The sequence below is a fragment of the Ranitomeya imitator genome, chromosome 2 (assembly GCF_032444005.1).
Source record: "Ranitomeya imitator isolate aRanImi1 chromosome 2, aRanImi1.pri, whole genome shotgun sequence".
Taxonomy (NCBI): Eukaryota; Metazoa; Chordata; class Amphibia; order Anura; family Dendrobatidae; genus Ranitomeya; species Ranitomeya imitator.
The window spans coordinates 391,499,074-391,514,935 of record NC_091283.1 but is presented as its reverse complement, the minus strand read 5'-3'; the positions used below and the strand labels follow the sequence as shown (position 1 = coordinate 391,514,935).

Sequence of the window (15,862 nt, the reverse complement as noted above, 5' to 3'; positions counted from 1 at the left end):
GCCAGGACTCGTTTCTGCAGGAAATAACACAGTTATCTCGAGCTCCGCTTGCAGAACACATTACTTAATTTTTCACAACTTCTACATTACACCACATGAAGATAAAAAGGCGATATAGTGTCACTCTGCACAATAACAGGACCGCCCCCCCATTTAAAACTGTATACTCAATAAATACATCATTGCAGTAATAATATCCCTTAATTAGCCCCTATGGTAATACTATTCCCCACCCCATGTATCTCATTCCTCGCTCCAGCCATATGTTCTCCCATCCTGCACTCATGAGTATCCATCCTGCCCCATATCATCTCCCCATTCTGCCCCATCTGTCTCCATCGTATCCATCCTGCCCCATGATCCAATCCTGCCCCATGTCTTTCATTCTACCCCGTGTCTCCAATCATGCCCCGTGTCTACATTCTACCCATGCCTCCAGTCCTGCCCCCAGTGTGTCCAGCAATCTGCCCCAGTGTCTCCAGCAATCTGCCCCAGTGTGTCCAGCAATCTGCCCCACTGTCTCCAGCAATCTGCCCCACTGTCTCCAGCAATCTGCCCCACTGTCTCCAGCAATCTGCCCCACTGTCTCCAGCAATCTGCCCCAGTGTGTCCTCCAATCTGCCCCAGTGTCTCCAGCATTTCCCCCCAGTGTGTCCTCCAGCATTGCCCCCCAGTGTGTCCTCCAGCAATCTGCCCCACTGTCTTCAGCATTGCCCTCCAGTGTGTCCTCCAGCAATCTGCCCACTGTCTCCAGCATTGCCCCACAGTCTCCAGCATTGCCCCACAGTCTCCAACATTGCCCCACAGTCTCCAACATTGCCCCAGTCTCCAGCATTGCCCCACTGTCTCCAGCATTGCCCCACTGTCTCCAGCATTGCCCCACTGTCTCCAGCAATCTGCCCCACTGTCTCCAGCAATCTGCCCCACTGTCTCCAGCAATCTGCCCCAGTGTGTCCTCCAATCTGCCCCAGTGTCTCCAGCATTTCCCCCCAGTGTGTCCTCCAGCATTGCCCCCCAGTGTGTCCTCCAGCAATCTGCCCCACTGTCTCCAGCATTGCCCCCCAGTGTGTCCACCAGCAATCTGCCCCACTGTCTCCAGCATTGCCCCACAGTCTCCAGCATTGCCCCACAGTCTCCAGCATTGCCCCACTGTCTCCAGCATTGCCCCACTGTCTCCAGCATTGGCCCACTGTCTCCAGCATTGCCCCACTGTCTCCAGCATTGTCCCACTGTCTCCAGCATTGCCCCACTGTCTCCAGCATTGCCCCACTGTCTCCAGCATTGCCCCACTGTCTCCAGCATTGCCCCACTGTCCCCAGCATTGCCCCACTGTCTCCAGCAATCTGCCCCCAGTGTGTCCTCCAATCTGCCCCAGTGTCTCCAGCATTTCCCCCCAGTGTGTCCTCCAGCATTGCCCCCCAGCAATCTGCCCCACTGTCTCCAGCATTGCCCCCCAGTGTGTCCTCCAGCAATCTGCCCCACTGTCTCCAGCATTGCCCCCAGTGTGTCCTCCAGCAATCTGCCCCAGTGTGTCCTCCAGCATTGCCCTCAGTGTGTCCTCCAACCTGCCCCAGTGTGTCCAGCATTGCCCCCAGTGTGTCCTCCAGCAATCTGCCCCAGTGTGTCTTCCAGCATTGCCCTCAGTGTGTCCTCCAACCTGCCCCAGTGTGTCCAGCATTGCCCCCAGTGTGTCCTCCAGCATTGCCCCCCAGTGTGTCCTCCAGCATTGCCCCCCAGTGTGTCCTCCAACCTGCCCCAGTGTCTCAGGCATTGCCCCCCAGTGTGTCCTCCCTCCAGCATTGCCCCCCAGTGTGTCCACATTCCACCGTTTAACTGATCAAAAAAAAAAAACAGTCTCCACCTGTCCACGCTCCCGGCGGCGAGCTCCCTTCTGCAGCGCACACTCGCCGGCGACTGACAATGACGTCAGACGCCGGCGACGTGTGCGCGCGGCCGACTTCAGCCACCAGCCTCCAATTGGCTGGCGGCTGTTGTTGTTAACTATTGACGTGCGGGCGCGCGCCCGCACATCAATAGGAAACCACCGCAGCGCCGGAAGGGGCCCGGTGAGCAGATGAGAAGGGGCCCGATGCGGGCCCCCTCTCTCTGCCCACCGGGTCCGGGGGCACATAAACGCCACCCGGCGGGCATTCACAGATGATTTTCAGAGGGTTAATCTGTGCGGTAGCCCAGGGCCCCCCCAGACCACTTGGCCCTGGGCTACCGCCCATATTGACCCTCTGATAATCCGCCCCTGGGTGTGATAGGTGCTGACTTGCAGGTCACTGCAATGTATGATCTTGTAGTAATAGAACACAAGAAGGCAGGAGAGAGGAAATTGGCAATTAACTCCCTTCAGAGCTGAAGCCAGCCACAAGATCGTGCTGCTAGAGCATGATAAAAGGTAATAGTGCTAAAATAACACAACATATGTATTGAGATGAACATAAGATTTATGAAGAAAAAAAACAGTTACGGTGCAGATCTGCACTAAATCTGCATCATGTGCACACAGCCTTATGGTACTGGACAACCTCATTAAGCGTCTTGCTTATCAATATAAATAAATATATATATATATATATATATATATATATATATATATATATATATATATATATATATATATATATATATACACACACACACACACTACATTGGTTTCATGGTATTTGTGTATTATCTCTATTTATACAGATGCTATAAGTCTATATATCTCTTTATCCTGTTCTTCCTCTTCCAGACTTTGATTTTCTTATTATATTATGCTTTTACAAAATCAATAAACCTTTGAATTTGAAAAAAAAATGGCTACTTTCCTGTGTGAGATTTTAGATGGATAACAAGATTTTTTTTCAGGTTAAAACATTTCCCACATTCTGAACATGCAAATGGTTTCTCTCCTGTGTGAATTCTCTCATGTGTAATGAGATGCAATTTCCTATTAAAACCTTTCCCACATTCTGAACATGTAAATTGTTTCTGCCCTGTGTGACTCATCTGATGTGTAACAAGACTTAATTTATACATAAAACATTTCCCACATTCTGAACATGCAAATGGTTTCTCTCCTGTGTGAATTCTCTGATGTGTAATGAGATGCAATTTCCTATTAAAACCTTTCCCACATTCTGAACATGTAAACCGTTTCTGCCCTGTGTGACTCATCTGATGTGTAACAAGACTTAATTTTGACATAAAACATTTCCCACATTCTGAACATGCAAATGGTTTCTCTCCTGTGTGAATTCTCTCATGTGTAATGAGATGCAATTTCCTATTAAAACCTTTCCCACATTCTGAACATGTAAATCGTTTCTGCCCTGTGTGACTCATCTGATGTGTAACAAGACTTGATTTATACATAAAACATTTCCCACATTCTGAACATGCAAATGGTTTCTCTCCTGTGTGAATTCTCTGATGTGTAAGGAGATGCAATTTCCTATTAAAACATTTCCCACATTCTAAACATGAAAATGGTTTTTCCCCTGTGTGAATTCTCTGATGTTTAACAAGACTTGATTTCTCTGTAAAACACTTCCAACATTCTGAACATGAAAATGGCTTATCTCCTGTGTGACTTCTCTGATGTACAACAAGACGTGATTTCTCTGTAAAACATTTCCCACATTCTAAACATAAAAATGGTTTCTCCCGTGTGAATTCTCTGATGTATAACAAGACGTGATTTCTCTGTAAAACATTTCCCACATTCTGAACATGAAAATGGCTTCTCTCCTGTGTGAATTCTCTGATGTGTAACAAGCTGTGATTTCTCTGTAAAACATTTCCCACATTCTGAACATGAAAATGGCTTCTCTCCTGTGTGAACTCTCTGATGTGTTATAAGTTTGTATTTCTCATTATAATATTTTCCACAGTCTGAACAAGAAAATGGTTTCTCCCCTGTGTGAATTCTCTGATGTTTAACAAAATTAGATTTCCATGTAAAACATTTCCCGCATTCTGAACATGAAAATGGTTTCTCCCCTGTGTGAATTAATTGATGATTAAAAAGTAGGGATTTCTTACTATAATGTTTTCCACATTCTGAACATGAAAATGTCTTCTTTCCTGTGTGAGATCTCTGATGAGCAACAAGACTTGTTTTCTGACTAAAACATTTCCCACATTCTGAACATGAAAATGGCTTCTCCCCTGTGTGTGTTACCTGATGTCTAACACCACATGATTTAGTTGTAAAACATTGCCCACATTCTGAACAAGAAAATGGCTTCTCCCCTGTGTGTGTTAGCTGATGTCTAGCAAGACATGATTTTGATGTAAAGCATTTTCCACATTCTGAACATGAAAATGGCTTATCCCCTGTGTGTATAGTATGATGTCTATCAAGATGTGTTTTCCGCTTAAAGCATTTCCCACATTCTGAACATGAAAATTGGTTCTCCCCTGTGTAAGCTGTTTCATGTTCCACAACCCTTCTGTGACTTTTGTTTTTCATATTTGTCTTTGATGAAGCAGAAAAAAGGACCCGTTGATCAGGATCAGATGACAGATTCTCTTGGATAATGTCTTGAAGTGTATCTGGTATAATGACATGTTCTTCACAAGGATCGGGTGTGATACCAATACTATCTGAGAATATCAAACATCCCTTTGAGCTCCTGGTACAGTCATCTAAGAATAAAAATTATATTTGTTAGTAACATTGCAGTGGAATTATATTACTACTTATATTATGTACCGTATATACTTGCGTATAAGCCGAGATTTTCAGCCCCAAAAAATGGGCTGAAAGTGCCCCTCTCGGCTTATACTCGAGTCATGGCTGGCAAGGTGGGAGTCGGCGGGTGAGGGGGAGCGACGATGTTCACATACTCCCCTGCTCCTGGCGCGGTCCCACCATGTCCCATGGTCTCCGGCGCCGGCAGCTTCTTCCCCTGTTCAGCGGTCATGTGGTACCGCTCATTAAAGTAATGAATATGGACTCCACTCCCATAAGGGTGGAGCCGCATATTCATTACTGTAATGAGCGGTACCAGTGACCTCTGAACAGAAGAACAAGCTGCCGGCTCCCGGAGACCATCGGTCGGGGAAAAGCTGCCAGGGACCACGCCGGGAGCAGGTGAGTATTTCATATTTACCTTTCCTCGTTCCACCGCTGCCCCGTCTTCCTCGTCCTCTGCACTGACGGTTCAGGTCAGAGGGTGCGATGATATATTAGTGTGCACGCCGCCCTCTGCCTGAACAGTCAGCAGCATTATATGTGGCACATTGTTATATGGAGCATCTATGGGGCCATAATGAACTGTATGGAGCATTATATGTGGCACATTGTTAAATGGAGCATCTTATGGGGCCATAATCAGGATATGTGCAGCATTATATGGGCCAAATATCCTTATGGAGCATCTTATGGGGCCATAATCAGCATTTGTGCAGCATTATATGGGGCATATTTTAATATGGAGCATCTTATGGGGCCCATCAAAAAATGTATGCAGCATTATATAGGGCATATATTGTATGGAGTATCTTATGGGGCCCACCATGACTGTATGGAGCATTATATGGGGCTCCTGATTCAATATGGATATTCAAAAACACTTAACCTACTACTGTATCAATTAATTTTACTTTTATTCGTATCTATTTTTATTTTTGCCATTTACCGGTAGCTGCTGCATTTTCCACCCTAGGCTTATACTCGAGTCAATAAGTTTTCCAAGTTTTTTGTTGCAAAATTAGGGGGGGTCAGCTTACACTCAAGTATATACAGTACTTTATAGTATTTCCATGCAAATACAAGCAAGGAAAGAAAGGAGAGGTTTGTAGATGATTTCCGTGCTTGCTAATTAGTGATGAGCGAATATATGGTACTCGTTACTCGAGATTTCCAGAGCACGCTCGGGTGACCTCTGAGTATTTTTTAGTGCTTGGAGATTTAGTTTTCATCGCCGAAGCTGAATGATTTACATCTGTTAGCCAGCATAAGTACATGTGGGGATTCCCTAGAAACCAGGCAACCCCCACATATACTTATGCTGGGTAACAGATATAAATCATTCAGCTGTGGCGATGAAAACTAAATCTCCAAGCACTAAAAAATACTCAGAGGTCACCCGAGCGTGCTCGGGAAATCTCGAGTAACGAGTATATTCGCTCATCACTATTGCTAATCAATGATGAGACGAATATCCCAGATTGTAAAATGAAATAGTAGTTTAGTCCACGAGTTTCAAAGTACAAAAGACTTATTCATCAGGAGAGACCACAATTCTAGTGAAGGCAGCCAAAGTAACATTTAAATAGTATACAGATTTCAAATGTGAGAGCCAAAAAAAAAGTGTGATAGATGTCAAAGTTCAGTTACGTACCATCTGGGATGGCACATGACATACATGTGGTGTGCCAAGATAAAATGAATAAACAACGATTATTAAAATACAACTTGTATAAATCTGTATTCAAATTATCAGATGATTGTTTAAGAGGACAAAAAGGAAAGAATGGAGAAAAGAAAAAAGTGGAGCAGAAAAAAAGTGGAAAAAATGTGAAATCAGGAGAGAACTCATTGTGATCTGGGCTTCAAAAGAACTGAAAGTCAGGGTGGTGCATTTATCAAAGAGCCCATCACATCAGATGAATTAGACTGTGTTCCAGTTGGATACTAATTATCATTATAAACACAGGCAGACACCGAAAAGAGCGTCGGGGTGGACGCATCCACGGGACAGCGGATGACTAATGATGAGCAAATATACTTGTTGCTCGGGTAGTCTCCGAGTATTTGAGAATGCTCTAGTTTTTGTTGATGCAGCTGCATGAATTGCAGCTGCTAGACAGCTTGAATACATGTAGGGATTCCCTAGCAACCAGGCAACCCCCACATGTACTCAAGCTTGCTACAGCCGTAAATCATGCAGCTGCTTCCATAAAAACCAAATCTCCAAGCACTCACAAATACTCGGAGACCACCCGAGCAACGAGTATACTTGTTCATCACTACTGATGAGCCCTCCATCTCCATAGCAGGTTCTATTTAACCCCTTCATGACCCAGCCTATTTTGACCTTAAAGACCTTGCCGTTTTTTGCAATTCTGACCAGTGTCCCTTTATGAGGTAATAACTCAGGAACGCTTCAACGGATCCTAGCGGTTCTGAGATTGTTTTTTCGTGACATATTGCGCTTCATGTTAGTGGTAAATTTAGGTCAATAAATTCTGCGTTTATTTGTGATAAAAATGGAAATTTGGCGAAAATTTTGAAAATTTTGCAATTTTCACCTTTTGAATTTTTATTCTGTTAAACCAGAGAGTTATGTGACACAAAATAGTTAATAAATAACATTTTCCACATGTATACTTTACATCAGCACAATTTTGGAAACAAAATTTTTTTTTGCTAGGAAGTTATAAGGGTTAGAATTTGACCAGCGATTTCTCATTTTTACAACGAAATTTACAAAACCATTTTTTTTTTAGGGACCACCTCACATTTGAAGTCAGTTTGAGGGGTCTATATGGCTGAAAATACCCAAAAGTGACACCATTCTAAAAACTGCACCCCTCAAGGTACTCAAAACCACATTCAAGAAGTTTATTAACCCTTCAGGTACTTCACAGCAGCAGAAGCAACATGGAAGGAAAAAATGAACATTTAACTTTTTAGTCACAAAAATTATCTTTTAGCAACAATTTTTTTATTTTCCCAAGGGTAAAAGGAGAAACTGAACCACGAAAGTTGTTGTCCAATTTGTCCTGAGTACACTGATACCTCATATGTTGGGGTAAACCACTGTTTGGGCGCACGGCAGGGCTTGGAAGGGAAGGAGCGCCATTTGACTTTTTGAATGAAAAATTGGCTCCACTCTTTAGTGGACTCCATGTCACGTTTGGAGAACCCCCGTGTGCCTAAAAATTGGAGCTCCCCCACAAGTGACCCCATTTTGGAAACTAGACGCCCCAAGGAACTTATCTAGATGCACAGTGAGCACTTTGAACCCCCAGGTGCTTCACAAATTGATCCGTAAAAATGAAAAAGTACTTTTTTTGCACAAAAAATTCTTTTCGCCTCAATTTTTTCATTTTCACATGGGCAATAGGATAAAATGGATCATAAAATTTGTTGGGCAATTTCTCCCGAGTACGCCGATACCTCATATGTGGGGGTAAACCACTGTTTGGGCACACGGCAGGGCTCGGAAGGGAAGGCGCGCCATTTGACTTTTTGAATGGAAAATTAGCTCCAATTGTTAGCGGACACCATGTTGCGTTTGGAGAGCCAATGTGTGCCTAAACATTGGAGCTCCCGAACAAGTGACCCCATTTTGGAAACTAGACCCCCCAAGGAACTTATCTAGATGCATATTGAGCACTTTAAAACCCCAGGTGCTTCACAGAAGTTTATAACGCAGAGCCATTTTTCTTTCCTCAAAAATGATTTTTTAGCCTGGAATTTCCTATTTTGCCAAGGGTAATAGGAGAAATTGGACCCCAAATGTTCTTGTCCAGTTTGTCCTGAGTACGCTGATACCCCATATGTGGGGGTAAACCACTGTTTGGGCGCACGGCAGGGCTCGGAAGGGAAGGCACGCCATTTGGCTTTTTAAATGGAAAATTAGCTCCAATCATTAGCGGACACCATGTCACGTTTGGAGAGCCCCTGTATGCCTAAACATTAGAGATCCCCCACAAATGACCCCATTTTGGAAACTAGACCCCCAAAGGAACTAATCTAGATGTGTGGTGAGGACTTTGAACCCCCAAGTACTTCACAGAAGTTTATAACGCAGAGCCATGAAAAAAAAAAAAAAATTATTTTCTCAAAAATGATCTTTTAGCCTGCAATTTTTCATTTTCCCAAGGGTAACAGGAGAAATTTCACACCAAAAGTTGTTGTCCAGTTTCTCCTAAGTACGCTGATACCCCATGTGTGGGGGTAAACCACTGTTTGGGCACACGTCGGGGCTCAGAAGGGAAGTAGTGACTTTTGAAATGCAGACTTTGATGGAATGGTCTGCGGGCGTCACGTTGCGTTTGCAGAGCCCCTGGTGTGCCTAAACAGTAGAAACCCCCCACAAGTGACCCCATTTTAGAAACTAGACCCCGAAAGGAACTAATCTAGATATGTGGTGAGCACTTTGAACCCCCAAGTGCTTCACAGACGTTTACAACGCAGAGCCGTGAAAATAAAAAATCATTTTTCTTTCCTCAAAAATGATGTTTTAGCAAGCATTTTTTTATTTTCACAAGGATAACCGGAGAAATTGGACCCCAATAATTGTTGCGCAGTTTGTCCTGAGTATGCTGATACCCCATATGTGGGGGTAAACCACTGTTTGGGCGCACGTCGGGGCTCGGAAGTGAGGGAGCACCATTTGACTTTTTGAATACAAGATTGGCTGGAATCAATGGTGGCGCCATGTTGCGTTTGGAGACCCCTGATGTGCCTAAACAGTGGAAACCCCTCAATTCTACCTCCAACACTAACCCCAACACACCCCTAACCCTTATCCCAACTGTAGCCATAACCCTAATCACAACCCTAACCGCAACCCTAATTCCAACCCTAACCCTAAGGCTATGTGCCCACGTTGCGGATTCGTGTGAGATTTTCCGCACCATTTTTGAAAAATCGGCGGGTAAAAGGCACTGCGTTTTACCTGCGGATTTACCGTGGATTTCCAGTGTTTTTTGTGCGGATTTCACCTGTGGATTCCTATTGAGGAACAGGTGTAAAACGCTGCGGAATCCGCACAAAGAATTGACATGCTGCGGAAAATACAACGCAGCGTTTCCGCGCGGTATTTTCCGCACCATGGGCACAGCGGATTTGGTTTTCCATATGTTTACATGGTACTGTAAACCTGATGGAACACTGCTGCGGATCCGCAGCCAAATCCGCACCGTGTGCACATAGCCTAATTCTAAAGGTATGTGCACACGCTGCGGAAAACGCTGCGGAAAACGATGCGGATCCGCAGCAGTTTCCCATGAGTTTACAGTTCAATGTAAACCTATGGGAAACAAAAATCGCTGTACACATGCTGCAGAAAAACTGCACGAAAACGCAGCGGTTTACATTCCGCAGCATGTCGCTTCTTTCTGCGGATTCCGCAGCGGTTTTACAACTGCTCCAATAGAAAACCGCAGTTGTAAAACCGCAGTGAAATGCGCAGAAAAATCACGGTAAATCCACAGCGGTTTAGCACTGCGGATTTATCAAATCCACAGCGGAAAAATCCGCAGAGGAACAGAATACGTGTGCACATACCGAAACCCTAACCCTACCCCTAACCCTACCCCTACCCCTAACCCTACCCCTATTCTAACATTAGTGGAAAAAAAAAATTCTTTATTTTTTTTATTGTCCCTACCTATGGGGGTGACAAAGGGGGGGGGATAATTTATTATTTTTTTATTTTGATCACTGGGATAGATTATATCTCAGTGATCAAAATGCACTTTGAACGAATCTGCCGGCCGGCACTGCGCATGCGCCCGCCATTTTGGAAGATGCCGGCGCCCGGGGGGGTGATTGGAGCACGGGGGGGGTGATTGGAGCACGGGGGTGAGCGGACGAGAGCATGGGGGGAGCGGAGCACAGGACGGAGGGGAGCGGGGCAGTGTACCGGGCAGATCGGGGGGCTGGGGGGGCGATCGGTGGGGTGGGGGCACATTAGTATTTCCAGCCATGGCCGATGATATTGCAGCATCGGCCATGGCTGGATTGTAATATTTCACCCGTTATAATAGGTGAAATATTACAAATCGCTCTGATTGGCAGTTTCACTTTCAACAGCCAATCAGAGCGATCGTAGCCACGGGGGGGGGGGTGATTGGAGCACGGGGGTGAGCGGACGAGAGCATGGGGGGAGCGGAGCACAGGACGGAGGGGAGCGGGGCAGTGTACCGGGCAGATCGGGGGGCTGGGGGGGCGATCGGTGGGGTGGGGTGGGGGCACATTAGTATTTCCAGCCATGGCCGATGATATTGCAGCATCGGCCATGGCTGGATTGTAATATTTCACCCGTTATAATAGGTGAAATATTACAAATCGCTCTGATTGGCAGTTTCACTTTCAACAGCCAATCAGAGCGATCGTAGCCACGGGGGGGGTGATTGGAGCACGGGGGTGAGCGGACGAGAGCATGGGGGGAGCGGAGCACAGGACGGAGGGGAGCGGGGCAGTGTACCGGGCAGATCGGGGGGCGATCGGTGGGGTGGGGTGGGGGCACATTAGTATTTCCAGCCATGGCCGATGATATTGCAGCATCGGCCATGGCTGGATTGTAATATTTCACCCGTTATAATAGGTGAAATATTACAAATCGCTCTGATTGGCAGTTTCACTTTCAACAGCCAATCAGAGCGATCGTAGCCACGGGGGGGGGGGGGGGGGTGAAGCCACCCCCCCTGGGCTAAACTACCTCTCCCCCTGTCCCTGCAGATCGGGTGAAATGGGAGTTAACCCTTTCACCCGATCTGCAGGGACGCGATCATTCTGTGACACAGCATATGCGTCACAGGTCGGATTGGCACCGACTTTCATGACGCATACGCTGTGTCACAGGTCGGGAAGGGGTTAATTTGGTATATATGGTAGCAAGTGGTTTTTCTACATTACTTTTGTGACTACTCTTGTATACATCAGGCTGCCTCATTGCCTCTATATGGTATCATATGCTCATGCACTTTAAACCTTATTTGAATCATACCTATTGACACCTGTAATTGCCTGCTGCATTTTGTTTCCAATTCTGCAGTAATCTTTTCATTACTATGCTATATTAAGCATGCACATATGCACTTTTCATAATCTATTATTCATGATACTGTAAACTGTTATGATCTGGTGATTAAGTAGCGACATGAGACTAGCTCTGAGCAGGTGGGAACTATACTGACCGCAGTCCCTAAGCTCAACACAACACTAGAAGTAGCCTTGGAATGCTCCTAACCCTGCCTAGGCATCTCGTCACAACCACCGGAGGGAGCCCAAGAGCGGAATTCACAACAGTACCCCCCCCTTGAGGAGGGGTCACCGAACCCTCACCAGAGCCCCCAGGCCGAGCCAAATGAAAATCACGAACCAAATCGGCGGCAACAACCCAAGAATTATCCTCCTGGCCATAACCCTTCCACTTGACAAGATACTGAAGCTTCCGCCTTGAAAAACGAGAATCCAACATTTTCTCAACCACATATTCCAACTCCCCCTCAACCAACACCAGGGCAGGAGGATCAACAGATGGAACAACGGGCACCACATATCTCCGCAACAAAGATCTATGGAAAACATTGTGGATGGCAAAAGAGGCTGGAAGGGCCAAACGAAAAGACACAGGATTGATAATCTCAGAAATCTTATAAGGACCAATAAACCGAGGCTTGAACTTAGGGGAAGAAACCTTCATAGGGACATGACGAGAGGACAACCAGACCAAATCCCCCACACGAAGCCGAGGACCAACACACCGACGGCGGTTAGCAAAACGCTGAGCCCTTTCCTGGGACAACGTCAAATTGTCCACCACATGAGCCCAAATCCGCTGCAACCTGTCCACCACAGAATCCACACCAGGACAATCAGAAGGCTCAACCTGCCCTGAAGAAAAACGAGGATGGAAACCAAAATTACAAAAGAAAGGCGAAACCAAAGTAGCCGAACTGGCCCGATTATTAAGGGCAAACTCGGCCAACGGCAAAAAAAGTCACCCAATCATCCTGATCAGCAGACACAAAGCATCTCAAATAGGTTTCCAAGGTTTGATTAGTTCGCTCAGTTTGGCCATTTGTCTGAGGATGGAACGCCGAAGAAAAAGACAAATCAATACCCATCCTAGCACAAAAGGCCCGCCAAAACCTGGAAACAAACTGGGAACCTCTATCAGACACAATATTCTCCGGAATGCCATGCAAACGAACCACATGTTGAAAAAACAATGTAACCAAATCAGAGGAGGAAGGCAATTTAGGCAAAGGTACCAAATGGACCATTTTAGAGAAGCGGTCACAAACCACCCAGATAACAGACATCCTCTGGGACACAGGAAGATCCGAAATAAAATCCATGGAAATATGCGTCCAAGGCCTCTCCGGAATGGGCAAAGGCAAAAGCAACCCACTAGCACGGGAACAGCAAGGCTTAGCCCGGGAACAGGTCCCACAGGACTGCACAAAAGAACGCACATACCGCGACAAGGAAGGCCACCAAAAGGACCTAGCAACCAAATCTCTGGTACCAAAAATCCCAGGATGACCGGCCAACACAGAACAATGGACCTCAGAAATTACCTTACTTGTCCATCTATCAGGAACAAACAGCTTCCCTACAGGACAGCGGTCAGGCTTATCAGCCTGAAATTCCTGAAGCGCCCGCCGCAAATCAGGGGAGATGGCAGAAAGAATCACCCCTTCCCAAAGAATGCCAACCGGCTCAAGGACTCCAGGGGAATCAGGCAAAAAACTCCTAGAGAGGGCATCCGCCTTAACATTCTTAGATCCCGGAAGATATGAGACCACAAAATCAAAACGGGAGAAAAACAGTGACCACCGAGCCTGTCTAGGGTTCAGCCGCTTGGCCGACTCAAGGTAAATCAGATTCTTATGATCGGTCAAGACCACAATGCGGTGCTTGGCTCCCTCAAGCCAATGTCGCCACTCCTCAAATGCCCACTTCATAGCCAACAACTCCCAATTGCCGACATCATAATTGCGTTCCGCAGGCGAAAACTTTCGGGAAAAGAAGGCACATGGCTTCATCAAGGAACCATCAGAATTCCTCTGTGACAAAACGGCCCCTGCCCCAATTTCAGAAGCGTCAACCTCAACCGGAAAAGGAAGTGAAACATCTGGCTGACGCAAGACAGGGGCAGAAGTAAATCGGCGTTTAAGTTCCCGAAAGGCCTCAAAAGCCTCAGAGGACCAATTAGTCACATCAGCGCCTTTCTTCGTCAAATCGGTCAGGGGTTTAACCACACTAGAGAAGTTGGCAATGAAACGGCGATAAAAATTAGCAAAGCCCAAAAATTTCTGAAGGCTCTTCACAGATGTTGGTTGAATCCAGTCATGAATGGCTTGCACCTTAACAGGATCCATTTCTATAGACGAAGGAGAAAAAATAAACCCCAAAAGAGACCTTCTGAACTCCAAATAGGCACTTAGACCCCTTCACAAATAAAGCATTATCACGAAGGATCTGGAATACCATCCTGACCTGCTTCACATGAGACTCCCAATCATTGGAAAAAATCAAAATATCATCCAAATACACAATCAAGAATTTGTCAAGATAACTGCGGAAAATATCATGCATAAAGGACTGAAATACAGAAGGAGCATTAGAAAGCCCGAAAGGCATCACCAGGTATTCAAAATGGCCTTCGGGCATATTAAATGCAGTTTTCCATTCGTCACCCTGTTTAATACGAACAAGATTATATGCCCCTCGAAGGTCAATCTTGGTAAACCAATTAGCCCCCTTAATCCTAGCAAACAAATCAGAGAGCAAAGGTAAAGGGTATTGGAATTTGACCGTGATCTTATTAAGAAGGCGATAATCAATACAAGGTCTTAAGGAGCCATCCTTCTTGGCAACAAAAAAAAATCTCGCTCCCAATGGTGACGAAGACGGCCGAATATGCCCCTTCTCTAAAGACTCCTTAACATAGCTCCGCATGGCGGCATGCTCTGGCACAGACAGATTGAAAAGTCGGCCGTTAGGGAACTTACAGCCAGGAATCAAGTCAATAGCACAATCACAGTCCCTATGTGGAGGAAGGGAACTGGACTTGGGCTCATCGAATGAATCCTGGAAATCTGACAAAAATTCAGCAACATCAGAAGAGGGGGAAGAGGAAATTGACATTAAAGGAACGTCACTATGTACCCCTTGACACCCCCAACTAGTCACAGACATTGATTTCCAATCCAGCACTGGATTGTTTACTTGTAACCATGGAAAACCCAGTACAACAACATCATGTAAATTATGCAACACCAGAAAACGGCAATCTTCCTGATGTGCAGGAGCCATGCACATAGTCAGGTGAGTCCAATACTGAGGTTTATTCTTGGCCAATGGTGTAGTATCAATACCCCTCAAGGGTACGGGACTCTGCAAAGGCTGCAAAGAAAAACCACAGCGTCTAGCGAATTCTAAGTCCATTAAGTTCAGAGCAGACCTGAATCCACAAATGCCATGACAGAAAAAGATGACAATGAGCAAATCAGGGTCACAGACAGGAGAAACTTAGGCTGCACAGTACTAATGGTAACAGATCTAGCGACCCTCTTAATACGCTTAGGGCAATCAGAAATAGCATGAGCAGAATCACCACAGTAAAAACACAGCCCATTCTGACGTCTGTATCCCCTCAGTTCCGCTCTAGTCAAAATCCTATCACATTGCATGGACTCAGGACTTTGCTCAGAGGACACTGCCATATGGTGCACCACTTTGCGTTCGCGCAGGCGCCGATCAATCTGAATGGCCAGAGACATAGATTTGCTCAAACCAATAGGCGTGGGAAACCCCACCATAACATCTTTAAGGGCTTCAGAAAGACCCTTTCTGAAAATGGCTGCCAGAGCGTCCTCATTCCATCTAGTGAGCACAGACCATTTTCTAAATTTCTGGCAGTATAACTCTGCCGCTTCCTGACCCTGACACAGGGCCAATAGGTTTTTCTCAGCATGCTCTACAGAGTTAGGTTCGTCATACAATAATCCGAGCGATTGAAAAAATGCATCTACATTAAGCAATGCCGGATTCCCTGACTCAAGAGAGAATGCCCAGTCCTGAGGATCGCCACGCAGCAGAGAAATAACTATCTTTACTTGCTGAATGGGGTCACCAGAGGAACAGGGTTTCAGAGCAAAAAACAATTTGCAG

At 45.8% G+C, this 15,862-nt stretch overlaps 1 protein-coding gene across 1 annotated transcript in view; it reads right to left on the bottom strand.

Annotated features, from left to right (window-relative positions):
* Window positions 1-2,657: 2,657 nt before the first annotated feature.
* LOC138666651 (zinc finger protein 208-like) overlaps window positions 2,658-15,862 on the bottom strand; it is a 258,927-nt gene continuing 245,722 nt past the window's right edge. Inside the window, 2 exon segments of the mRNA XM_069754841.1 lie at window positions 2,658-3,655; window positions 3,657-4,181. Of these exon segments, the coding sequence (XP_069610942.1) occupies window positions 2,812-3,655; window positions 3,657-4,181 (1,369 nt within the window). The 3' untranslated portion in view covers window positions 2,658-2,811.